The following is a 27,615-nucleotide window of genomic DNA, read 5'->3' as shown; positions in this document are numbered from 1 at the left end:
CAGGTAATTGAACCGCAGTGATGTTTTAAATTCCTCATTTTGGGAACCAGGAAGTTAAAATTTCTGTTTTAATAATCATGAAGCTGGTATTTCATATGAATAAAGATTGCTTCATGGAAAAACTGTTCAAACCTGCATTTATCATCCTCTTCTTACAAACTCTCTGGGTTTGTGTAGATCTGTCATGTGACACACTCATGTTGCATGACCACACATCGCACAAACCAACATTGATCAGATTAGATCTATAAAAATGACAGAAAACAGAAATTTGGTGGAGTATTTTTTTTTCACTTAACACAATGCAGAAAAAGTCCAGATATCAAATGAGCCCCTGCGCTTCATGCAGAGCCCTAATGCCAGGATCACCTTGCTGTGAGCGTAAACTACAGATCCCAGCAGCTTCCAGGTGCCTCCGCGCCGGTCCATACGCAGCATGCGCAGGATCTGCAGGAACCTCAGACTCCTGATGGCCGAGGTGGCGAACACGTTGCCCTGAGATCCGGCGGCCAGCACCGACACCGAGGCAATCAGCACCATGATGTCTGCAGGGAGAGGCACAGCACAACACAACGTAGCATAGCCGGCAACATACACTCAAATATACGTCAGCGTTTTGCAATATTGATCTGAGAAGCCGGTTTCCTGTATGTTCTACATGCACACTCATAATTAAGCTCTTTGCCAGTCTTTGTGACACATTCAATAGTTTGAAGTGAATCAAATATCTGAAACATACAAGGTAGCGTCATTCTCGGATCACTCCCCTCGTTAATTCAGGATTCGAACCTGTGAACATGCCTGCAGTTTGTTTCCTCACCTATGACACAGAAGGGCTTCCTGGCGAACTTGAGCCTCCCTCTCCATCCTCTGTATCGACAGCAGCAGCCGGCAGCCCATATCCTCACGATGTACTCCACTCCAAACACCACGATGGTCACGATTTCCTGCAAGACAAGCCTCGCTAATGTCACGCCGGTCCCGAGCTGTGAACGTACACGCAGCAGACACAGGTTCAGAAATACATACCAGGATGTACAAGGCACTCTCTGAGCTGTTTTTGAACTCTTTGATGGTGGCGAAGACTGAGAGTATGAGACAGGAGAAGACCAGGAGGAAGCTGGGAGAGGCGCGAGAGAGAGAGAGAGAGAGAGAGCAAACAGTTAACTGTATTATACCCTGGGAAAAGACGAGGCGTTATGGATGGATGGAGGATGGATGGAGGACACAGCACAACAATTCAAATAAAGAGCTGGTGGCAAACATGAGTACTGTTGAGCAAAACACTCAGGGAGTGTTTCAACCGGAGTCGTGAGTGCCCGTCTTTCTCTCTCTCTCTCGCTCTCTCTCTCTCTCTCTCTCTCATTGTGGTGAGATTTCTGATGCTGCATATGAAATGTGGTGCATTTAGAAAAATACCAAAGTCCTGCTGAAGCAGGTTCAATCAGACTGATGTGATTCTGAGTCACTAACAAGATTTGGAAGAAAATCAATGGAGCCTCACACACCCACCGGACGGCCTGACATGACTGGACCCGAGACTCATTGGATGAAAGACAGCATGTGATTTGAAAGCATGGGAGGGCCGGGCGCCGGGATTTTCTCTGGAAAAGATCTCCTGGAAGACTTCCAAAGAGGAGCTAATGGAAAGTGCCTGATGAAACCCAACCCCGGAGCAATGCAGGGTTTTCAAAGACGCAACCGCGACCAGCAGCAATCAGAGCAGAGATGTTGAGGAATGGCATCTGGGAATTCCTGAGCACAAGCTCATTCTAGACTAACATGACGGAATTTATATGTGATAAAGACAATTATGAGAGGAAGATTCAGTGAGAGTAAATCCAGAACTGACAAAAACGCACGCAGTCCAAAAAGAAGAGTCAGGTTGTTGTTCATAATAGATTAGATACAGTAGCTTCATTTTGGGAGAGGAGAGAGCAGACAGCTGAACAGAAACTCCTGTGATCACAGTTTAGATGAAACAACAACAACAACAACAATGGGTGTAAATAAAGTCGATCAATAGATCAATTAGAGCCATGTGCTGCTGCATGTCAGCACAAAGCCGTTATGAGGGGAGATTAGCCAAGCAGTAAAAAAGGTGGATGTTCTGCAAGAAAACAATCAGCTTGTTGAAAATATCACGCAAAATGAGCTTCATTGGCAAGTCGCCACTGGTTCTACTATTCAGCTCCTCATAACAATAAAAACTATGTGGATGCAGCTACCACGCTGCAAATCACAGTGGCTAACATGGCTAATAAGGGCAAGTGGGAACCCACAGAAGCACTAAGTGCTTATTTCTAGTTATAAAGCGGTACATATAATGCAGTTCAAGCACTCAGATTTAAAACTCTTATGTTTTTTTTAAACGAGAAGTGATTCATATAACTGGATACACCTGAAGTAGCTTCAACTCCAAAACTGTTGAAGGCTCCAGGTCTCACTGAACCTTTGGCTCAACATTTGGCTAAATTAGCATGTTTGCTATTCAGAAATGATCAAAATTAAAAGAAAAAATAAAATCTGTGTCTTCGAAAAACAAATCCTGCACTTGGTGCCGTGTTAGCTGAAAATAACTTAAAGTGATCAGTGAGGCCAGTATGACCTTCATTATTCTCAGCCACCATCTAACCATTTCATCAATCAGTCAAAGCAAATATTTGTGGCAAATCTGACATAATTCCCTTTAAGAGTCGCATGCATAAAGAGTGTGAAGTCACCGCTACCTTGATCTTTGACTTTTGGCACCAAAACTCAATCGACTCAACTAAAAGCAAATGTACATCAACAAATTCAGTTCCTTTAATTCTTTCTTCAAATATCATGATAATCAACAAGACAACCCAACTTTGTAATAAGATTTAACCACCGCTGTGGGGGAAAAAAACTGTGATTTGTGCAGCTTTCGAGGTGTAGAAAGGGGCAGCGTGCTGGCTCAGTTCCACTCTGGACCCGTAGGGAGAAAACTCCAGCTCTCACACACATCCAGAAACTCTACAGCCCCAGAATAAATCATTCCCTGCACCATTTCTCTCCACTGACAAAACCTGCATTGCCCACATTCCAACCAAAGTTTGCTTATAATACGAAGATAAAAGCGTGAAAATGTGGAGAAATTGATGATTCACTAACAGAAGTTAGAAACACGTTTAGAAGCTAAGAGTCATAATTATTATGGCCTTTTATGACTTGAGACTTTCAGCAACACTCAGACAACAAGACCAATCCCTCTCTCGTCTCCATCCTGGTGCTTTTTCCTCCAGTGGGATTGTTTGTTCATGAACGTTTCCTCTGAAGGTTTTTCAGCCACGAAAGCCTCAATTAAGAGTGAATCTGACAGATCGATACTTCCTGATTCCTCCATTTATCTGTTTTCTGTTCATGCTGACTGAGTATTTACTTTCCATAATGAGGCATTTAGCCTTCATCGCTCCTCAACTGAAGATCCGTCCTCGTTGAATATTCAGGTTTTCATCTGCAGCTCCTTCCCCCCTTTTTCCTCCTGCTGCAGTTTGAGGCTCCTGGCAGCGGCCGCTGGCTGGCAGCCAATCAGGATGAAGCGGCACAGATCAATGTTGCACAGTAGCAGTGAAGCCAGTGGTAATCTTCTCGTGTTATTCCTTTTTTTCACCCTCTTTTTTTTCCATATATTGTTCTTCATGGCCTGCGTAAAGCCACATGGAGCACGGGAAGCTGTGAGCATGTTCAGCTGTCGCTGCACCACTTCTGTCCTGTTGGCTAGGTGGAGTCAGACTGAGGTCACCCGCTCTCACGGCTACAGTAAATGTGTGTTTTTTGGAGTCTCATGCATCATTGATGGGTACAGCAGTCAGTGCTTGACGGCTAAATGTGAGCCCTTCGTGTTCCAAGTACACTCACACAACATTCAGCTGTAAAAGTGTCAGTAAAATTTGAATTATCACATCCAAAGAAGGTGTTGAGAGTCTTTTCTAGTATATTTGACTTACAGCAGTATTGATCACATCAGAATAAATGGACAGAATAAAGTTATTGGGACGCTCTTTATCACAGAAGATTTGCAGTGTTGTTCGTTCAACAGTTTGTCAAACATCCTGTAAAATGAAAGTTTAAGCTGAGATTTTCTGGTTGGACGATCACTGATATTACTTCCAAATGTTGGCAGCTTTTATATCTCTCCTAAAACTAGCTATAAAAAGATTTTGCTGGTCTTTTGAAATATCATTAACCCATTTGTGCACTGACTGTAGCCATGTTCATTGTTTTCTGGCTGTGATTGCACAGGCTGCTTTGTGTTGCACCCCCCTTGAGATGCCTGCCTCTCCTCAGTGCTGCATTTAGGTCAGTCAGTCAGAGAGTCAGACACTTCTCATCTTGTCATTCTCAGCACCCTGGCTTGTCACTTTTGTTTGCCATTTCACCGTGTGAAGTCCCACGTTGCATCTGTTAGAGTAGAAACAGCGACAACATGAAGCTCAGAGCTCACAGATGCTCATTGTTGTTGTTACATTTCGGCTTGTTACATTTCGGCTGCTCATTTGCTCCTTTAAAAGTTGTGTTTTCCTTGTTTCAATGGAGATGTACTCAAGTCTTTTACCAAAAGTTGCATTTTGGCTCCGTGCACCACTGTCGAGCAAACTGACCCCCAAAAATGCAATGAAAGCTTTTTTTGTTTTCACTTAACAATTGAATCAAAGACACCATCACACAACTGTTGTTAAAAGTAGATGCGTCTCTCAGTTTTTGGCTTCGCTGTACAGTACTACTACTACAACACCGGTGGTGCCACTAAAATGAAAGGCGGTGGACAGAGAAGCTGGCTGCGACTCTGACTGGAGGTCAGTTGATGCAGTTGTCCTGACTCGACCTTGCCCAACTCATCAGTAGCGTCTAATGAGGACAGTCTCTGATGAAAGAGGGGCACAAAACCTGCTTCCACCAGCAGCCACACAATTACTCCCACAGATTGTCACCTCAGTCATACTTTAAAGCTCGTGTCCGGAGTTTTGAAAGAGAGAGGTTTTTTTAATCCAACGTCTAGAGGTTCCGCCTTCCCTCTGCTTTCATGAGTGACCAAGTCACGCCCCTTTAATTGTGCACGCTCTGAAGCGCATTATCCGTCGGGTGAAAATGAGAGCCTCCGAGTCCTACAGTATCCTCCATGTTGAGCTGTTTACGGTGGATGTTCAGCAGACAGTGGATATATCCGAGGTAAGCACGGCGGCTGCTGCGTAGCTAACTCTCCTCTGCCTGGGCGAGTGCGCTGGCGAGTGCGCTGGCTGCGTGCACATGTTGATTGACAGCGCGACAATGCGGAAGCTCGAAATCTATTGGCTGATGCTGACCGGTGCTTTTTCGGATAACATGGGGGTCTATACCCTCCATAGGGTGCTCGAGGGTTCGTGGGAGTTTGCCCAACCAGTCCACATGTGTTTTGTGGACTTGGAGAAGGCATTCGACCGCGTCCCTCGTGGTGTCTTGTGGGGGGTGCTCCGGGAATACGGAGTCCGAGGCCCCTTGTTAAGGGCCGTCCGGTCTTTGTATGACCGGAGTAGGAGTCTGGTCCGCATTGCCGGCAGTAAGTCGGACCTGTTCCCGGTGCATGTTGGACTCCGGCAGGGCTGCCCTTTGTCACCGGTTTTGTTCATCATTTTTATGGACAGAATTTCTAGGTGCAGCCAGGGGTCGGAGGGGGTCCGGTTCGGGGACCACAGGATTTCATCTCTGCTTTTTGCAGATGATGTTGTCCTGTTGGCTTCATCGAACCAGGACCTACAGCATGCACTGGGGCGGTTCGCAGCCGAGTGTGAAGCGACAGGAATGAGGATCAGCACCTCCAAATCCGAGGCCATGGTCCTCGACCGGAACAAGGTGGCTTGCCCTCTCCAGGTAGGTGGAGAGACCCTTGCCCAGGTGGAGGAGTTTAAGTATCTTGGGGTCTTGTTCACGAGTGGGGGACGGATGGAGCGTGAGATTGACAGGCGGATCGGTGCAGCGTCTGCAGTGATGCAGTCGTTGTATCGGTCCGTTGTGGTGAAGAGGGAGCTGAGCCGAAAGGCGAAGCTCTCGATTTACCGGTCAATCTACGTTCCCACCCTCACCTATGGTCATGAACTTTGGGTCATGACCGAAAGGACAAGATCCCGGATACAAGCGGCCGAAATGAGCTTCCTCCGTAGGGTGGCTGGGCGCTCCCTTAGAGATAGGGTGAGGAGCTCAGTCACCAGGGAGGAGCTCAGAGTAGAGCCGCTTCTCCTCCACATCGAGAGGGGCCAGCTGAGGTGGCTCGGGCATCTGTTCAGGATGCCTCCTGGACGCCTCCCTGGGGAGGTTTTCCGGGCATGTCCCACCGGGAGGAGACCCCGGGGAAGACCCAGGACACGCTGGAGAGACTATGTCTCTCGGCTGGCCTGGGAACGCCTTGGGATCCTCCCGGAAGAGCTGGAGGAAGTGTCTGGGGACAGGGAAGTCTGGGCATCCCTGCTGAGACTGCTGCCCCCGCGACCCGGTCCCGGATAAGCGGCTGAAGATGGATGGATGGATGGATGGATGGGGGTCTATGAGATGAAGGCGGGGCTCATAAATACATTTTTATATTGCTTTATGCTAATATTATATTATAGTATCGAACCAGACTGACACATTTAAGCTCTGTTAAAAAATGATACATACATTGGAAACGAACGGAAACTCCGGACACGAGCTTCAAGCACAGTGATGCTTCCAAACACTCCTCTATACCTATATGAATGAAGGAATTATGCCTTTATTTGTCCCACAAGGGGAAATTTCTTTTACACACCCATCTATAACGCTATGCATTCATGTATAATTCATATTACTCATCTTTTCCTGTATTTCTCGTCATTACACTGATCGAAGCTTCAACACTCATTGATGCATCTGCGCCAGGGGTGGTCTCTCCTCGATGCCATCTTTCCTGCTAAGCAGAGGCGGGGCGTGCCAACAGGCAAACCAGGCATTTGCCTGGGGCCCCGGCTTTTAGGGGGGCCCCGGCAAGGAGGCCCCTGAGAGACCGGGTATCCCTAGTGCTCATACATGTACTGCACAGAAATGACAACAATCGGAATTTATGATGCAATTATGAAACAACGACGTAGCAAACCCCCTTGAGGGGCCCCGCACGGCCCTATCAGCCTTCAGCGCTGTCTGCGTCAATCAGGCGAGCCGCAAGGTTTATTGTCTAATATAATTATTGATAAGCCAGGGATTTCAAGGACTTCTGTTGGTCCCTGGATCTAATAGAAGAGATTAGGGGTTCTCTAAGTTTTTCAGTATAGCTGGGCCGTTAACGGGGGTAACGTGGTGCGTTACCGCGAGACTCTTATCGCGCGAGAAAAAAAATGTCGCTGTTATCTATGCTTTTCAAAGTTGGGTCTGGGAGCTATGTCTACACATGCAAGCTATGCATGTACGCCTGGCCCAGCCTGGCTGAATAACGCTGTGGGGGGGTGAACAAGCCGAACCTGTCCTGCGCCGAGAGAGTCACACCGCGCTCCTGCTGAGCGTCAAAAAAAAAAACACACACACACACACACACACACACACACACACACACACACACACACACACACACACACACACGCTTTTAGCGGTGAAACATTGTCCATTCCTCATTATTTGCCATATTGAACTCGGCCGAATTATCAGAAAAATCACGAGAAAAAGGCCGGTATAAGGCACAAACTCAAATAAGGAGGGCAAATATGAAAAAAAATGAAAATCAAACTTAAATTACGTGTTTTGCCGGTGCAACGTTTCTCCCGCTGGGCCTTCTTCAGACGCTGAAAACACGCAAAACAAAGTACATTTCCCTTCAAAACACAATCTGGCTCAATAAAGATAAGGATGAGGTACAATTCGGCGTGACTGAATTTATCCTGCCTTCTCTGTCTGAGAGTCGGAGATATGATGAAGTTTGAGGAAGTGTGCGCTCATAAGAAAATTCCATTTTTCATCTGTTTGACTTGGTTGTGACTTGGTTGATGACACATGAACACAGAACTGTTTCAAATTACCTGTTGGTTACCGGTGATGCCTGCTGATTATTCATGTCTAATTGAATAAACAGAAACTCATTCTTGATCACTTATTTCTTATTTATGTAACACACACACACACATTGTGAATGGCCTTGGCAGATGTCAAATGAGTCATTTTAATCGCGATTAATCGCGATTAACTCCAGGATTAAAATTACTTGCGATTAAGGAATTTAATCATTGCCCAGCTCTAATACATATCAAATGTCCCAAAAATTGTGTGCAAAAAAATTTTTTTTTTTCGGTGTGCACGGATGGGGTGGGGGCCCGATGAATTTTTTTGCTTGGAGCCCCCAAGGACCCTTGCCCCACCACTGCTGCTAAGTCTCAGGTAACATCAGTGTTTTTAATTCGTAATGGGCCATTTTCACAGCTCCACTACTTCCTGAAATTAACTGTGCACATTCATTTCCTGTCTTGCATTATTGGCCAAAATGATTAATCCAGGTGTGTCTTGTTGCAGCAGTCTAAACTAGACACACCTGGATTAATCAGTTTGGCCAATAATGCAAGACAGGAAATGAGTGTGCACAGCTATTTTCAGGAAGTAGTGAAGCTGTGAAAATACCCCATTGGTTAATTCCAAACTAAGAAATTCAGAAATATATTCAAGAAGCGCTCTGATTGGACAGAAGGCAGCCATGACGTACTTACGTCTGCCGGAAGTAGCCAGCATTTTTTTTCTTTGTTTCTCTATTAAATTTGATGCTACAGCTTTGAAAATGTCCGCGTTATTATACTCACATCCATCCGCTTGTTACATTGTATCAAATTCTTCCAAAACTCCCGTTACACAAATCGTCGAGTCGAACCGCGGACCGCGGGCCGCCATCTTGGCATATTGCGTCATCACGCCGGAGCATGCGCAGAACGACCGGAATGAAGTCGCGCCTAATTTACATATAATTCCGCTTCCAGAGGAGAATAAAGTCGCTGGTCTATTCGATTTCAAACTTAATTCCGAACAAAGTTTTCAGGCGTTTACTTTCAGGCGGTCACTTTAGAGCGGAATTATCATTTTTTTCTGATTCAAACAGAAATAAAAAGTCAAATATAAACATCACATCAACACACCCAAACTGGCCAGGACTGGCCCCTTCCCAGGCTTTCAACATTCATTAAATTCAGGAGTGTTGGAGCAGGGGAACATTGAAAACTTGCTCTAAAGAACCAGGAAAGCCCGCCCCTGCTATACACACTCATCTACACACTCATCTCTAACTATAAAAATTCATCTTTACACAATACCTATATAATGTTTCGCTCCCTTCCTTTGTCCACCACCATCACTCTGATTGATCACAGTATCAGAGAAACATCAGTCAACACAACAACATAACAGAGGGAGTCGATTCTGTGAGAATAAAATTATGCAATGAAGTATTTCTATTTTGTTACTGGACTTGACTCCTGACATTTGAGCACAAATATTGGCATTTTTTCCTTGACACATTGCAAAATAACTTTGGCCATTTTTAATGAATTGAAGTCTATAATCATAATAATTTGCTAATAAGGTAATTAAACTCTAAAATATTTATGAGCATGATTAAGAATGATGCAGTGCATGTTCTCTCTGTGACTCAATATGACAACTATCTCATCCACTACGCTTATTTTTCAGGAGCAAAACTGCAGAAAATACTGCAGGAGTAACAAATATTTTTAAGAAATGCAGCTTCACGAATTAAATAAAACAGTAGCTACTAAGTGAAGTTCCATCATGTTAAAATAATCTTTTAACTCCATATAATGGGGTTTAATACATTACAAAAGGCCAAAATTATGACAGTTTTACATTATTTTGTGGTACAATCCTCACATTCTTCACAATGGCTCGTTCCTTGTTTTCACCCCTATGAGGCCGATCCATTGTTACAGTTAAAGGACCTAAACAGCAGCTGATGGTAACAGTTATCAATACTGAAGCTGCAGCAGTGGATGTGTTTAAGAATGATCAAGTTACAGCAATAATGATTTTAAAGCTAAGACTTACTTTCAATTCAAAATCCTTAAAAATGAAAGTCAGCATTTCTTTGTAGGGTTCTTGAAAGGATTTGTATTCAGAAAATGAATACAGTGGAGTATTTTGGTAGAGTCTGTGGGTCTTTTTAGTTGAAACATTAAATTAAAATGAACAGGTTTTATATATTTTAAAGCAGATCAAATTACGCTGGGATGCCTTCAGCAACACTCCTACTTTTGTGTACTCCACAAATAATTTATTGTATTTTTCATTCTAAAAGCCAGTTTATTGTGTCCGCTTCTGTTTTACTGACAGAGACGTTCCAGCGTAAAGCTTTAACTCTGTGTGTTCTGCAGGAGCACTGTTCTCTCAGGACCCTGTGTGGTCACCATCAAACATCACCAGCACCAGAATTCTCCTTCCTTCTTGCTCTTGACAAACAGCCACAGACAGCGAACACCTCCACCTGTTGCCAGACGACGTCAGGAGCAGCGTGAGTGTTGATCAATCAGGCTGAAGGGGCCAGAAAAGCCTGCGTTTCCTCCCTGAGCTGCAGATAAAGAAACATTGATTTGCCCCACTCAGCACAACACGGGTGCACAGACATCCTGGCCACGCTAAATTTAGACTCAGGGAGAGCAAATAAGGGGGAAAAGATTTTTCACTAAGCTAAATAGTGGCTGTGAATAGCGCGTGCCAGCACTGCGGCGTCCGCTCTGTGTGAAGTCCGACGGTGACGATGACTTCCTGAGTGACCCTGGTCATGTTGTGGTGATCGTCCAGCGGTCCTGCTGCGTCTGCAGCTTCCCACTCCAGGGTTCTTGTAAGTTTCATGCGGAAACTGAGAACCATCCTGCAAACTAGGTAAGAAATGGAAGACATTTCTCCTGCTGGGAGTGCTCTCTGAAATAATGCAGCTTCAGGTTCACCATGTCAGCAGAAACTGACGAACGACGTAAATGAAGCCTTTTATAGTCAAAGCAAATTAGGTGACTTTGCATATTTAAGGTTTAAACATAATGAATCTGTATGTGTTCTGAAATTTAATGCTTCCTGGAATCGATTGCAAATGCAGCATAAAATACTGGGATTTTTTTCTTTTTTTTTAATGATGAAACAGAATAGAATGTGAAATATTTGTTGGGATATCATGAAGTGTAACGTTGTCTTTTTTCTGGCATGTTATCCAGTGATGGAAGGACAAATCACCATTGTAAAGGATATCATGAAAAAAATCCCTAACCCTAGTGCTAAAATAGAAGATCACTCCTAAGTATGTCCACAGCTGTCCAGTCGTTTATCAAAGAACTGCAGTTTGAATGTAGGTTAAAGAAAAAACTGTACTTTTTGAGAATCATAACCACTGATTAAAACAGTATAAGCAACGTGACAGTCACTGCACTACAGTAGGTGTTCAGGATTTCTTTTAAGAATGTAAAAACAATGTCAGAAGTTTTATGTTTCATGTCTTTTAAAGTGGTGTGAAAATAAATGATGATATGAGGCTTGTGTTATAAAGTAAAACCTTATTTATGTCATATGGTAAAAACTCTCCCAGTCTGTTTCCTTTAAACAAGCCTCCTCACACCAGACTGCTCTCTCTGGGCTTTCCAGTATTTCAGAAAGCTATGAAGGTTTGTAGTTTCTCTGCAGCCACTGAGGGAGGAGATCATCTGTCCTGCGTCCTCCAGTGGCTGTCTGGACCGATTCGAGTGATGAAATGCGCTGAAATGTGGTTTGAAATGCACACCTGATGAACATCCTGCCACAATCAGATTCAGGTCCAGGTTTCCTGCAGTTAAATCAAATGATTAGACTTCATCACCTTACGTAATGTTTCTCTGTGACATTGCTTCATCAGGAGTAATGACTCATTAAAAGATTTTAATCATAACTGATTCATTGAACTAGTAGACCAGAAGAACGTGTGTGCCTGCATTTTGACTTCTTTCTACCTGATGTAAGTGAAATGAAAGCGTGAATCAGCCATTAGACTGAAGCAGAGAGCTGACAGCTCAGTGTGTCGCAGCAATGCTACAATCACACAACTACGGACATACAGCGATTATTCCACTACCGAGGTGGCTGCAGGGCTTGGACTAAAACCTCTGAAGTACTGAGTAACTGCTGAGTAACCTCATAAGATTCATACATTTTGTTTGTGGAAGAGTGAATACTTAAGAGACATGTGAAAACATCTTGAGTAACTGCTGAGAAGACAGAAAATGTGAATACAGAGGAGGCATACTTTGATTAAATTTAAATTTTTCGCCATCTTTAAGTAAATGTGAGCAAGTCGGGCCATGTATCCAATTTTTTTATTGAGTAAATGTTGTGTTTTTTGTTCTTTGTTCAGATTAAACTGCTGTAATTCATTATTATCAGGAATTGCAATATAACTGCTTGATAAACCTTTAACTTTTGATTTAAAAAGCTGCAGTGAGAGTTCTGATGAGATCCAGCAGGGGAGATCATATGAGCCCAATATTAGGTTCCTGTAAAATCTTGAATAGAATTTAAAATCTTTTTAACCTTTAAAGCTCTGAACAACCAGGCCCCATCATATCATTAAGAGCTGTTAGTCCCATATTGTGACTGTCTTGTATTTGGCGCTGGAAAAATAAAATTGAATTGAAAAAAAAAAAAATTAAATGTTCTTCTGCATCGCTATCAAGGCTCAAAGTAATCAAATAAAACTACACAGTAGTGGTGAAACCTTTACAGATCCATCAGTATTGTTTAGAGTATTTTCAGTCATATTTCAAGCACTGTGCTTTTTCACAATCTATTACGTTTCTTAAAGCATTTTATCTCTTGAGTTGTTTTCAATGTTGTGCAAAAGCAAGATTCCTAATTACATTGACATTTCTGAGAAAACATGGCTATAAAATAAATATTTAGACCAAAAAAAAAAAAAAAAAAAAAAAAACTACAAGATCCAGGAATGACTGACAGAAGTAGAAGGATATTTCTTCCCCAACAACACCCTGGTGGAGGACTCAGACAGCAAACCTTTCTCCTCCCACTACAAACCACTCAATCACACCGCGGCAGCTTGGCAGCCGGCATCTGTCGCCTACTGTCCTTGCCTTTCGCCGTCCCCACTTTGTCTACAGCTGGCCAGCTCAGCGAAATAGTGAATAACTGGATCATGTCCTCAATCTGCCTCCATTGTTTTCACAGACCGATTCTCCCTTCAGAGCCCTCTGCACACCTTCTCCAGCAGAAGTGACACATTGGAACAACTTATCTCTGCAGAGGACTTCGGCACAGCTGGTGCTTTCAGCAGGAGGACACACAGTCATCAGACAAACCAGGGACTTTATCAGAACCCTGAGTCCTGCAGCAGGGTGGGACGGCGCCATCACTCTGCGCAGGGCCTCGACTCAAGCTCGTACGGTGATCCCATCTCACAGGAATAACATATTTTTAGCCTTTTCGTCAGAATCCATGTCAACGGATCTGCAACAACATCTGTGACCCGGTTGAACCGACGGTGAAGGGGACGAGACGGCGAGACCAGTGGAGAGAGGAGGGCGGCGGGATAGAGAGTACTCTGGATGGACTCATGTTCCACGTATCGATCACTCACACACATTACAAATGAGACCAGGAAACACAACACCTGCGCAGCTTTGGAAGAGCAGGCCGATCTGGGAGGAACAGCTCCTGCTGTGAAATGTGGTCTGCCAGCGCAGGATGGTTTATAAACCAGCTTGCTGGAAGCACAAAGAGTTGGAAGATTAAATGTAGTGTGATGACTATGAATAACATATAAAATAGAGACAAAGGCAGAGAAGGTCCTCATCAGGGATGAGACCTGGAACCACATTGCGGACTCCAGCTTCTGAACCTTTGATGGTTGGTGGATTTCTGGTGGCATCGAACCACGGCTCCCCACGGACAGGAGGGATGGCTCGTTGGGCTCACATGCCAACAAACTCTTCTGACAGGCCTGCTTGGTTTTGTTTATCTCTAAATGCAGTTTCCTTTCTTTTCTTTTTTTTTTTTAAACAATCTTCTTCAAGCAGCTGTGAAGCTCTGCGATCTCCACTCCACAGAAGCTCACTGAGCATGTCCCATGGAAGCCAAACAAATGGTGAAGAAGGAGTTTTAGCCGGTGCTATAGTATTCAGTTAATATTTTAAGTGCCCAGAAGGCCCACGAGTGTGTGTGTGTGTGTGTGTGTGTGTGTGGTTTCACATTAAAGCATGGGTTTACTTCTGGGCATCCGACCGTCTCGAGGGAGCCGATATGCTGTGCAAGGTGAATTCCTTAATGCTGTGGCCATTTCAGCTCCTCGCTCGCAGGCATGGCAGCAGGCCGCTTCGAACAGCTTCCACTTTCACTCGGAGGGCAGGTCTCCCCTTTGTGGACTGAGCATTCAGTAAATCTCTCATAATCGAAGGGTGGACAGAGCTACACGTAAAAAAAGATCTCTTTTCTTTTTATATAAACTCTTAAAAATTCAGTATTGTGAGTATTCCAGCAGTTTTGGGAGGTCTACCAATGGCTGGATGATGCATTTTTGTTTTAGTAAAGGAGGAGGAGGCACCACAGAGCTTTCATTTAGAAAGACAGTATAAATAAAGGCACCACACTCGGCTGAATGGCTCTTTTAACAGTGCTGATCTGAAGAATCTGAACCGGGTCTGCCTCTTTCTGGTTCAGCTCCAGGTTTACCAGAATGAGCCACACTGCTTTCTTTTAACTCTGCAGTCTTATTTGAGTTAGCCTCTGTGCAAAAAATTTACCAATGTGTGTTTTAATGAGCCAGAACATATCTGGACAGATTTTTTTTACTCTGTTACATAATTTGGGACCATCTTAAAAAAAAACAACAAAAAAACAAAACTGTTTTTCCTGTGAATCAGTAAAAGGATGACTGAGGCCAAGTTTACAAGTCTTAATGTTTTCAAGTCAAGACGCTAAACTTTCATTTCGTTTTAGGGGTTTACATGACAGCGGAGTTCATACTCACTGGAAATGCGACTTTTCGAAAACAGATCTCAATGTGGAAGTTTTTGACAACGCTCCAACTCAATTTCCATGTAGATGACAGAAAAGCTGCTGCTGCCCGTGCACACTGCAGCCACAGCAGCAGTTCTTCTGCACATGTGCGAGTAGATAAAACTGAATGTTTTCCTCCAGAGCGCCGTGACTCTCAGTCCTCATTCTCCATCCAACTTCCTCTCTGTCCATATGAACGCCTCTGTTCTCTCCATTGTTAATGTTAACTGCTTATTTTCTGTTCCCACGCCCCTTCATTAGTAAAAAACACAACAGCTCCCACTGGTGGCCCAACATATAAACGACATTGTTTTCAGCATTTCTGATGTTACCGTGCAAAACGTGTAAACGTGAACCTTTCTGAAACTAAAATGCTAAAATGATACGTATGGTACAATGATACATTTAAAATGTGTAAACTGGATCTAAAGTGCTGCGTTTGCTCACTTCTCCAGGAAGTCTTTTTCCCTACAAGCTTCTTGTTTCCGTTCGGATCGTGCCTCGGGGACAGACCAGAGATCCCACATCATCGGATTTATGATGGCATCTCTGGCGTCTGACGTTGGCTCTCTGGCAGACACTGTAAGACCTCTCTGACCTCTTTTACACACACGCACACAAACACAATCACACACACAGCTTATAGATATGAGTCATATCTGGATTGATAAAATTCCAATAAATTGTAATTTGAACAAGAATTATGGATTTAAAGATTCTGTGTTCTTGATGTCAATTTGAAGATACTTCAGTTTGTAAATAAAGTGAGATAGATGTTACACTGTGTGAAAACAGGGATGTGCTTGGTATGTGTACTCAGCTCAATGGAAAAACATCTGCTGGTTCATGCATCAGCACATGCAATATAAGCTGGTTAGTGTTTTATCAATAGCACTAGTTGGAGCTACGGCATAATCAGCCTTCTAAAGAAGAACACTACAACTTGTGGGGAAACAAAGTGTTTCCTTCCTGCACTACTTTCATCGAGACAATGAACAACAAGGAGGCAGATAGGCTGTGCGAGAAAACAATGAACTCCAAAGGAGCAATGCCCAAGCACATGAAGTGAGGCATCAGTGTGCTCATTTCTCAGTTTTTAAACTGCTTCAGCTGAATGATCGTGTAAAATCTGTTTCTTACTAACTCAGCTGAAGATGACAGCTTCAAGGTGTAGACGGGATCTGTTCAGTCTGAATCCAGCAAACCAGGATGTTCGGTAAAAGTGCTGCACGTCACAAAGTGCCTTCAGCAGCATTTAAAAAACAGCCCAGTCGGTTGTGATTAAGAGCTTCAAATATTTCACTTCATATAATTGCTGGAGTCGATCCCATCGAGCAATGACTCCTCATACAATATATTTCAGGAACATTCATTCCATTTAAAGTATTCAAGGAGTCTAAATTCAAATCCTGACTTGAAGTTATTTGCCAGGAATATCACTACTGACAACTGAGTTAAGATTGTTTTGTTCGTGTGTCACAACACATCAGGGAGAAAATAAAGATGAATCAGACAAAACCAACAAAAGACTGAACCAAGAGACTTACACAGAACACGGACTCACAGAAACTACGGACAAGATGAGAGTGAATGCATTTTTTTGCGGTGAAAACTGGTGAATGAAAGCTGAAGAGGCACCAGTCCACCGAACATCCAGAGAAGTCATGTAAAGCAAAAGAGTTTGTCCTCACAGTAAAGGAACTCGTCCTGAGTAAATATTAGAAATAAAGTGTATTTCACATAGTTGCGGAAGGTGTGGTTGTGGGTTTAATGATGGTAAGAAAAGGCTGGGAATCACAGTTTTACACCATTGTTCTGTTTGGCTTGTTGTGTGCTGGAGCTCATCAAACGCAGGGGAAACTGTCCATCTGACAGCAAACAGAGACAGTCACACACTCACATTCAATTTTGAGTCACCAGGTAGCATCAAACAGATGTTTATGGACAAAAACGAGGCAGGCAGCTAATGTTCTCAAAGGGTCACATGAAGCATCAGCTCTACTACGGAGGGTTGAGACAGAAGTTGATTTTTATTTTTTTTAAATAAAGAATTATCTCTTGATAAAATTCTTAAAAAAAAAAAAAAGAAAAAAAAGCATTTATGAGCTCCCTTTGCTCTGAGTAACTTTTTCTTTCTCTATTTTTGTTTGGGAATCAAGATTCAATTTTCTTAAATTTTGAGTTGAAAAAAAAACAAAAAACAAACAGTGAAGCAGAGACAAAGGTCCACATGTGGACCACGGGCCTTCTGATGCCCAGCTCTGGACTAGAAAAAAACAGACTCGCCGACAACCAAAACACATACATGCAAACTCCACACATAAAGGCACAAACTGAAGAAGCTTTAAAGAGAACACACCAACGGGCAGCTTCCAAAAGGACACGTTGCATCTTAAGTCAAAACATGATGTGCAACCTTGTAAGAGCCGCACGGCGGAGCAGTGGTGAGCAGGAGAAGTTCCTGGTTCGAATACCGGAAGGAGCCTTTCTGTGTGCAGTTTGCATGTTCTACCCATGTGGTTCTCCGGTCTACTCCCACAGTCCAAAATTCTGCATGTGAGGGTAACTGTTGACCCGAGGCATGAATGTAAGTGTAGTGTGTGTGTGTGTGTGTGTGTGTGTGTGTGTGTGTGTGTGTGTGTGTGTGTGTGTGTGTGTGTGTGTGTGTGTGTGTGTGTGCGTGCATTTTTCTATACTTGTGGGGATCAAATGTCCCCACAAGGATATAAAAACCTGGCTCGATGTGCCTTGTGGGACCTTTTTCCGGTCCTAATGAGGGGAAACAGTGTTTTCTTGACCATGTTGTTGTTACTGAAAAAAGTAAAAGTGCAAAAAACATTTCTTTAGGGTTAGGCTTTGTTGTGGTTTGGGTTAGGGTTAGGGTAAGGGTCAGGGTTAGGGGATAGTAAATGCATTATGTCAATGAGTGGCCTAACAAGGATAGAAATACAAATCTGTGTGTGTGTGTGTGTGTGTGTGTGTGTGTGTGTGTGTGTGTGTGTGTGTGTGTGTGTGTGTGTCTGTGTGTGTGTGTGTTCTGTGGTCAGAGCTGTCAAGTAACAAAGTACAAATACTTCGTTACCTTACTTAAGTAGATATTTTGGTTATTTGTACTTTATTGGAGTAATTATTTTTTGGACGACTTTTTACTTCTACTCCTTACATTTTCATGTAATTATTTGTACTTTCTACTCCTTACATTTTAAAAATTGCCTCGTTACTTCATTTCAACTTGTTTTTATTCCGGCTAACCAGATAAATTCCGCCCTCCAAATAGAATTAATTTAATTGTGGTTGGATGAGTCCTTTACTTGACTGATGTCTTTATGTTAGAAGTGCCTGGTACATCTTCTCCTTAAATTAGCCTGATTGAGGTCTGGGCTCTGACTCAGCCACTCCAGAACATTCTCCTTGTTGTCCCGTTGGTCGTATGTCTTGGGTCACTGTTCAACAGCAGACTACAGGTTTCGTTCATTTTACCTGCTAATCAATAAAGGTGAATTGATAAAATGCATCTGATGTTTTACTATTTGCACCATTACAACAACTAGTCATCATATCTGCTGCTCCATGAAACACATGTTGATTGTCAGTAGTACACACACGGTTCTGTAATATATTTACTGAAATGCATTCCTTTTCAATAGACATATGAGGTGGAAACAGAAACCTTATTCTAGTGCATTCCAAATTTTTCAACTTTAGTCGTTATAACCTTTTAGAAAATGTATTTTACGGTTGCACTGTAGCCATTTTTCCCCTCACATTACTTTTACTTTTATACTTTTAAGTAGTTTTGAAATCAGTACTTTTATACTTTTACTTGAGTAGAAAGCTGGAGTTGATACTTCAACTTCTACAAAAGTCTTTTGGTACGTTTTCATCTATACTTCTACTTGAGTAGTGAATACAAATGCTTTTGACACCTCTGTCTGTGGTGGTCTGGCAACATGTCCAGGGTGCATCCCGCCCGTGCTCATAGGCAGCTGGGATCGGCTCCAGGGCCCCATGACGGGTAGAAAACATGGATGGATCCAAAGGGTCACAAAGAGAAAACTATCTTCAGATTATAAATATACTCATTTAGAATGTGAATATCCACACCCACAGTCTGAATGTGAGAGCGACGAACCGGGCAGGGTTGATTTCTTTTCATTATGGTCACCCCCACCACCACACACACACACACACACACACACACACACACACACACACACACACACACACACACACACACACACACACACACACACACAGGGATCTGCCTCTGGTGTGCACACCCAGACCGAGAGGAGCTGTCCACTGAGTGTGGTGCTGAAACCCCAATCCTACTACCACCAGGGCAAAAGTACAGCGGCACGCACGTTACACACACACACACACACACACACACACACACACACACACACACACACACACGCACGCACGCACGCACGCACACGCACACACATACACTGCATGACCTGCCCGGCCGCCCTCGTTCCGCCCGGCCGGGAGAAGTGCCCCTCGGTGCGGGTACAGCCAGAGACAGGCCACGGCGGCTGGATCGACAGTACTCACACATAAGCGTGGTAGATGAACGCCCATCCCCGCGGTCTCTCCAGCGCATTGTAGAGGAAATTCTGTAGTTTCCGATAGCTGGCGTTTTTCTTGGACGGTCTGGGTCTCCCGGCGGAGATGCTGGAGCGGGGTCTGCAGAGGATGCTGCTCCGCTTGCTGCTCTCCGAGCCGGCGATCAGCAGCGCCCCGTCCCTGGTGGATTCCGGAGCTCCGGGGTCCAGACCCACGAAGCCCACTTGCTTCTTCTCTCCGGCTTGAGTTGGGTAAACCCCGCCGTTGAGAGATTTCTTCACCATCCTAAAGTCGAGCCCACTCTGCCTGGGAGTTGTCCGTGCCCTTGCCGCGGGGATGCATCACCGGTGCTGGAGGGGAGTGTGAGTGAGTGTCTGTGTGTGAGTGTGTGTGTGTGTGTGTGTGTGTGTGTGTGTGTGTGTGCTGGATGCAGTCGGTGTCGGTCCCCCTAGAAATCCAACTGCACAGGCGTTGCTTCTCCCTCAGCCTCTCCCGGCAGTCTGACACACAGCAAGGAGGAAAATGTCACTCCACGGTCCGATCAGCAGTTTGTAGATCTGCAGTCTTGTGAATGGCTCGGAGATCAAAGTCACTGCGCCTCAATCTGGCCAATTTACAGCATTCACAAGTTGCTGACTTGGAGAGAGAAGAGGAGCATCTGTGTGTTTCTGGAGGAAAAATATCTTACTTGTAAAAAATTTATCCTGAGATAACCTTCCATCAAGGGAGGCTTTCATTGGCTGCTGCATGTTCATGCAATATTAATCTGTGCAGCTTTCTTCAGTCAGATTAATGGACACCAAAAAACTGTGTCAAGCTGTGCCTCTGCGGGTTGATACAGTCAGTCACTGTATAACAATACAGTCAGCAGCAGATTAAAAGGAAAGAAAGTGTTGCTTTGCGAACACTCAGTCACATGTTCCCATGTGAAACAATGCAGATCTGTCTGCAGCAAAATGAAGGACGTGGACAAAATGCTGCAGAGCAGACTGTTCCACTCCAGTTTTTAGATTGCATCAACTGAGCACAGATCTGCAATGCTGTTATGGATTAAAAGATCATCCAAAAATGTTCATCAGTCAAAGCTGTCTGAGATGTCTGCGCTGCAAGGCTGGGTCCTAAAGCCCAGACATGAGTTGGCATTTTAACACTCCTGCTTAAATCCTGCACGTTTTGCAAGACACTGTACATCTGTGCATCTCTACCAGGCTTGATTTTAAACATTTCTCTCAGAAAAATTGAATCTTTGAATAGTGGCAAAATGAGACTGAGAATGAAGCAATGTGCATTTACAACATGTTCTCATAGTTCATGCATTCCTGCAAACTGGTTTTGCAGGTTTAACTCAAACTTTGAAATTTATAGATTGTTTTAGAACGGGTTCAAAATTTTCCAACCATATTGCTGCAGCTGATTGGGTTGGTGAGCCATAAAAGCAACCATTCTTCTTTTATTAGTTTGATTCTTTTGATTCAAAACATCAGCTAATTCATTCCACTCATTATACTTACATTAACGAGTTCTCATTGTATTAAAATAAATACCCTCTGCTTTTTTCATGACTTCTTTTCATAAATTGAAAAGATCTTGTGCATATCAAAAATGCAACCCAGTGAACAAAGCCTACCTACCAAAAGATTCACACAGGACGACAGTGAAAAGGAAAAACGGCACTGGAATCTGTCTTTAAATGAAACTGCTGTCTCGTTTCACTGTAGTGTTATTAAAAATAACCCACATAACGTTGAGGTCTGAGTCAATCAATGAGTGATACAGAGGTTAAAGTTGGTTGTTGTTCTGACAAATTAGCATTAACACCTAAGCTGTACCATGAGTGTTAATATGAAAAAGAGGACCACAAAAATCTTTAAATTTAAACTTGAAAGTTTTCCTTTGTTGTGACACACATGATGATGCTCATATTCTCACAGGATGAAACAATTACTCCTGAAAATTACTATAATCTCACCATAAAGCCAATTTTAATGATACCTTCTGGGTAAAATACAGTAAAATGTGCTAACAATCTCCCCTAGAGCTGTTGAATTTTGCATATTTTGACAAACTCACCTTGACAGCATGGCTTTGAGACTGATGCTAATTTAATTCCGGCAGCATCGACGATATCTCGGCTCAGGTCTCAGTGTTGTCGTATCTGCTACTTTGAAATTTTTAACGTTTGCTTGGTAGTTTGGCGGGCCGGATTGGGCCCACCGGCTTTACGTTTGATACCTCTGGTTTGAAATGTAAACATCTATAGGGTTTTTTTTTTGTTAAATAAAACACAAACTAAAAGGAAACAATATAAAATTTAGAAACAATACAACTTAAAGTCTAATATTAATCTTTTTTTACTTGTTTTTAAAGGCTTAAAATGAGTTCGACATCCTGCCCGAGAGTATGAGGAGAACCTCAACAAAAAAATATATTTCCAGAACTCAATATTGACTGGCGTTAATTAGCCTCAGTCCAGCCTGTAATGTTACATTTCCCAACTAGGTGGTGTCTCGAGTCATAGTGCGCTCAGCAATGATGAACTATACCAAACTGAGCAGGACTAGTCAGACTAAACTCACTACTGCCACCCACTGTATGAAAATTGTATAACTTCAAGGCCTCCGAGCACATTCTTCAAAACTTTGACATCGGTGTCAGAGATTCCCACATTATCCAGAGTGTCTTTGAACTAATCCAGACTTGGTCCTGAATTTCAGCAGTCTAAAGGTTTCTCTTTTGAGCTCTCATGAAAAGAGGCTGTTTCTGTGCCTGTCCCGGGGAGAAGAGTTGAGCAGTTTTTCAGATTAAGTAGTTTCCGTGCTGATTGGTGACGGACTCGCTTCAGCGTTCTTTGTCGTTGGCATTTTGTTAAAATCTGTAGTAGTCCTGACAAATTCATTAAACATCTACAATGAAGTTTCCAATATTGTCTCTTTCACAAGTCTAATTTTAATATTTGCAGGAGAAATGAGGAGAAATGATTGACGCTAAAGGGAGTCAGTCACCATTTACCAGCAAAACCAGTTAGTCCAAAACACCGGTACCCTATGCTATTGCTTAGGGTGGATTTAACGCTATCGCTCGCATAAACGCCGTCATTCAACCACACCAGCTTGAAGTAGAATCTCACCCAGAAGGAGACGCTCTTTAAAATGATGAGACAAAAATATTGTGCCTGAATATGTTACCGTTTGTTCGAAAATGTTGCTACAATCACTATCAAGGAGCTAATGCTAGCTCCTGCTAATTATCAGGGTAACAGCTGCGTTGTTTAATAATCTACTGAATTTATTGAGTGTATCAGTACGGCAGTGCTCTGCTGTCAGAGTCAGTGGTTATTTCACTGCATGACATCATGAAGGGAAAACATCTGGATCGCTAAAAAGTGGAGCAAGCAAGTGAGGAAGACGACAGACTTTCTTCACTGCTGGGGCCTCAAACACAGGCGATGGGGACACAGATTACCGTCAGAAACCCATTATAAAGTTAATTTTGCAAAATATGGGACCTTCAAATCTTACATAATGTACCTTTAAGGCACAACACCATGAGTAACAAGGGTGAGACGAGGAAAGCGCCGATCATGGATTCAGGAGTTGTTGACTTCCAGCAGCACTTAGTCACAACCTGCTGATGAGTGCAGTCATCTTCTCTCCTTTTGACTCACTCACGGGAAACTGAGCTCACATCCCGAAAATCAGAGGCAACACAAACACAGATAGGACGTACTGAAGCAGATAAAATGTGACATGAATGGTGACGGCTCTTCTTTAATCTCGGGACATGTCGTCTTCTGTTAGCTCAGCGATGCCAGCAATGCTTTACTAAAATACAAATGTCATACTGAGAACATTTTATTTACTAACTTGTTAAGGTTCCATTTACAATGATAATTTTAGAAAGATTCAACAGAAAAAAAAAATCCTTTGTACAGTTATTTTCAAGCAAGGTAATAGATATGTACAGTAATGAAACATTAGAATAATGTCAATAGATGTGACGCGTTCGTCCAGTTACACCAACATGCTGCAGTCATTCGCCGATCCGTACTGGTAATACACCATCGCTGTGCATAATGCTGCAGGAGCAGGTTCAGCTATTCAACAAATGTGTTACAGGAAATGTTGATCATGCAAAATAACCAAGTCTTTTGTGTGAGATTTGCAGTGGTCGTGCTATTGCTGAGGGGACAAGCAGAGAGTTTTCCAACGTGCTCATCTGGGTCCAGACTGCTTTCAAATAAATTAAAAAAAGGAGCGATTTGAGTGAAATGCAGCTACTTTAACAGATGAAAAACAATTTGTCAGTGAGGTTACGCTCATAAAACCAGAGAAGCGGCTTCTCTTAAAATACACAAATACAAAATGTTTTATATACTATATTATTTCCATAAAAATAATCCAATTTAATTTATAGCATTACTCTGCCGCCATAACACGTAGTCCTATCTGTTTCCACTGACATTAACGCACGTATGTACAAGAGAATAAAATCCCAGTAAACTAACGTCACTGCTTCAGTCGTCAAACAATCCCTTTGCTGACAGTACTGCTTGTTTTCTCTGCTAACACTGAATGAACCGATCTCTGTGCTCATTTTCAATAGCAACACGTAAATACAGCATCTCCCAGACAACATAAAAGCCAATTTAAAAATCAAATGATGTCTTAGTTACAGAGAGTCCTCTAAACTAGTACATTTTAATTAATATATTAATGATTTAACAGTGATTCAACACAAGGACCCGCTGACGTAGCCGTGGATGGTTTAGCTTTAGCTTCCTCTGTCCTGATTCTGATCAGCGAGCTTCAGATCTTCCGTCCCTTGTACTCCCTGAAGTTTAATGCAACACTTCCTGACGAATCCCATACGCATAAATAAAACAAAAACACAAGAGCAGTTATCTAAACAAGAAAGAAAGGCATGCCATTGGTCCTTTAAATACTGTTCAATACGTAGGCTGGAATGCTTTTAGATTCTTTAATACCTGATATAGTATACGTAAGCGATAAAAACGCTCCTTCTGGACGCAATAAATAACTATCCTTCATATAGTGCAGTAATACAGTACTCACACTAAACCTACAGTAATTGCACAGTTACCACATGCAACGGGCTGAAAACAGCCCCCCCACCCCGCCACCGTCTCACCCCACCCTCCATCCCTACTTCCATCTGTCTGTCTCGTCTCTGACTTCCTGCTTCGCCCCGGCCAGCTCTCATACACCCATACCAGGGATTTCAAGTACTTCACTTCACTTGGGGTCCCAACACCGCGCCCTGGGGAACACCAGCCCCGATGGAGAGCCTGCAGTCTGCAGTCCAGGGCAAACTGGATAACATCTAGGACGACTCAGCTACAGGTAGTTTGGTTAATCCAGTTAATAATGCAAGGTCCTCTTTTTTGTTGAGAGGCTTTTTTCTTTTTTTTTTTTGTTTGTTTTTGTTGATGATTTTGAACCTGATGCAGAGTAATCAATGTCAGCGTTGCTGAGCAAGGCAGCTGACGCTGTGAAACTCCTGCCTCTCATCTCTGAAGGCGCTCCGTCGTTGCTGAGACAGTCTTGTGTTGCACATGGTTCTGAAGCTCTAGTGGTCCATGCTGGAATGCTCCCTGTGTGTGTGTGTGTGTGTGTGTGTGTGTGTGTGTGTGTGTGTGTGTGTGTGTGTGTGTGTGTGTGTGTGAGATGGGGATACAGGGGTCTCTCTGTTGGCAGTGTCTGATGGTAGGACTGAGTTGAGACTCTTTATTGTGGCGTCTCACTGGATCTTCCACTTCACCCTCGGTGCGACGGGTCGTCTGGAGCGACGGGATTCTTACAGTTCTCCGTCTGAAGGCGGCAAACACAGCTTGAAGAGCCTGTTGAGAGAAAATAAACTTTAACTGACCAGAATCCACCTGGTTTGCCACATCATGGGTGCAGTGTCTGGAGAAGGTTTCTGAGAGCAAACCTCGGGGCCGATGGAGGCATCTGGTCCATGATCTTGAGATTTTTAGCCGAGAGCTCGACTCTCGCCCCCTAAAAGAAGAGGGAGAAATGATGAGGATGCAAAAGCAGCTGTGAGCAGAGAAACTATGAATGGCAAATCCATCATGTGTGTTTTAAAGAATCGGAATGTATAAATATACAGTGTGCTGCAGGAAGACAACGTATTTCCTCGTGTGTTTTAAGAGAAATTCCTCTGTTACGTTATAACATTTTGACTTTGTCATGATCATTAGGTTAAATACTGAAAATTAACCTTTCAGTTTCTCAGTGTGCCGCTAAAGTGTATAAACAGATCCCAATTAACAAGATAATCAAGTGTGAGGAAAGGGCATTGATACACAAAAATACTTTACAATGTGGCACAACTAATCTGTAACAACAGTCGACAGTCTGATTACTCTGCAATCAGGTGGAATCGAGCTGAAGAGGCTCAGCTGAAAGCTAAAAGACGCAGAAAATATTGGCAATTGAAATGTAACGTGCATTCTCAGTGTTTTTTAGTTTTTCATTTTCAGGTTCTAAACTATGGAAAAGTCTCTCCTGTCTGGCAGACCACATCATTACATTAATAGTCACAACATCATTCATCCACTTGGAGAAATCGCTGTCATTGCTGTCAGTGAACTCGATCGATCATGTTGTTGTTCAATGGGCTGGAGTTTGCATGTTCTTCTGGTGTGTGTGTGTGTGTGTGTGTGTGTGTGTGTGTGTGTGTGTGTGTGTGTGTGTGTTTGTAGCAGTTTCTGAAGGCCTGATTACACACACTGAAGTGAAAACAGAAAACTTCCATAGCACCATTTACACGACAACAGTGTTAAGTGCCACTGAAAATGCAACTTTTCGCATGTGCACGAGTACATGGGTAATAAACATGGCCGCCTCCAGAGCATCATGACTCCCAGTCTGTGTTTTCCTGGGACTAGACAGTTTTGCAGCTGAGAGTCACCAGGAATACAATGTTCTGTGTACACTGTATTCCACAATGTAATGTGTACCAAATATAACATGTTTATAGAGTGTTGTTCTCTGCAAAGTGTGTGCAGAGTCATTACAAAATCAAACAGCACCCACTAGTGGCCTAATCTGAAAACAACCATTTTTCCAGTAAATGAACATTGTTTTGAAAATGTTGCCATGCAAGCATGAAACTACACTGAAAGGAGTTGTGGGTTTTACCTGTTTCCTCATGATGTCCATGGTCTGCATGATGCAGCGCGGCATGAGGCCGTGGTTGCGAGCGAGGATCATGGCCTGCTCCAGCGTCACACTCAGGGTACATCTGCGAGGGACACAAAGACCCAGAGTGAGCGCCGCGTTCCTTTTTAGTGAACCGATGGGGCCGTCAGCGGAGCGCAGGACACGTCCGGCTGAGAGGAAGTGACCTGGGTGTTCATCCTGACCTCTGCATGCCGGTGCCACACATGGTGATGTGGCAGGCTCCCAGCCGGTTGCACAGCTCCGAGGACACGCACAGCACGCTCACGCCCGACGGGTGACCCTGCAGGTTCGGGTGCACGTTCACGTAGGACTGCATGAGTCGGCAGAGGTCGTCCAGCGTGTTGAGGGGTCGCAGGAGCTGTGGGGGGGAAACAGAAGAGAACATGGGACGACAGGTTTCAATGACAGGCCCCACCAGGCCGTCTTAACAGGCTACTTGGACCAGACTGTGGTTTGTTATGGTTTATTTAGGTGGATTTGAAGTAGTAACCTGGTGTAATTTCATCCAATCTTCAACCCAGTTTACACCACGTTTCAAGTGAAAACGCATCTTTTGGGTGTTGCTGGTTGAAACAGCAGACATGCGCGCAGAGAACAACGTGCTGTATTATTAACACTGTTGAGAACACGGACATTTGGCTGGACAGACGACCGAGTTGGATTGATTCTCAACTCTAAAACTACCAAGTCCAGGAGAACGCAGACCGAGAGTCATGACACTCTGGAAGTAACGCCGTTACTGTCCATGACTCTTAAAACATTTTACCAATCTGCACTGGGTGAAGCGGAGTCCATCACTTGTAAGTTGGTTGGTTGT

At 43.5% G+C, this 27,615-nt stretch overlaps 2 protein-coding genes and 1 long non-coding RNA gene across 10 annotated transcripts in view; 1 reads left to right on the top strand and 2 right to left on the bottom strand.

The window, feature by feature from the left end:
• The window catches only part of LOC115408163 (potassium voltage-gated channel subfamily KQT member 2-like), a 39,459-nt gene extending 19,449 nt beyond the window's left edge, over window positions 1-20,010 (bottom strand). For all 7 annotated transcript variants that reach the window (XM_030118764.1, XM_030118765.1, XM_030118766.1 and 4 more), the window contains exons 1-4: window positions 19,582-20,010; window positions 1,030-1,120; window positions 821-947; window positions 370-545 (exon numbers count right to left, since the gene is read on the bottom strand). In XM_030118764.1, coding sequence (XP_029974624.1) covers window positions 370-545; window positions 821-947; window positions 1,030-1,120; window positions 19,582-19,877 — 690 coding nt within the window. In that variant the 5' untranslated portion in view covers window positions 19,878-20,010. The remainder of the gene's footprint in view (window positions 1-369; window positions 546-820; window positions 948-1,029; window positions 1,121-19,581) is intronic.
• LOC115408218 (uncharacterized) lies at window positions 7,032-23,052 on the top strand. Its single transcript, XR_003933749.1, has 4 exons — window positions 7,032-7,043; window positions 20,112-20,117; window positions 22,308-22,317; window positions 22,977-23,052. It is a non-coding gene; the product is annotated as an uncharacterized LOC115408218 (long non-coding RNA).
• Window positions 23,053-24,312: 1,260 nt separating this feature from the next.
• Window positions 24,313-27,615, bottom strand: part of prex1 (phosphatidylinositol-3,4,5-trisphosphate-dependent Rac exchange factor 1) — an 87,845-nt gene continuing 84,542 nt past the window's right edge. For both annotated transcript variants that reach the window (XM_030118754.1, XM_030118755.1), the window contains 4 exons: window positions 26,981-27,156; window positions 26,757-26,859; window positions 25,543-25,610; window positions 24,313-25,450 (listed from right to left, as the gene is read on the bottom strand). In XM_030118754.1, coding sequence (XP_029974614.1) covers window positions 25,408-25,450; window positions 25,543-25,610; window positions 26,757-26,859; window positions 26,981-27,156 — 390 coding nt within the window. In that variant the 3' untranslated portion in view covers window positions 24,313-25,407. The remainder of the gene's footprint in view (window positions 25,451-25,542; window positions 25,611-26,756; window positions 26,860-26,980; window positions 27,157-27,615) is intronic.

Source organism: Salarias fasciatus, chromosome 20, assembly GCF_902148845.1.
Source record: "Salarias fasciatus chromosome 20, fSalaFa1.1, whole genome shotgun sequence".
Lineage (NCBI taxonomy): Eukaryota > Metazoa > Chordata > Actinopteri > Blenniiformes > Blenniidae > Salarias > Salarias fasciatus.
Note: the sequence above shows the minus strand (reverse complement) of the source record. Positions and strands in the feature narration are given on the sequence as shown.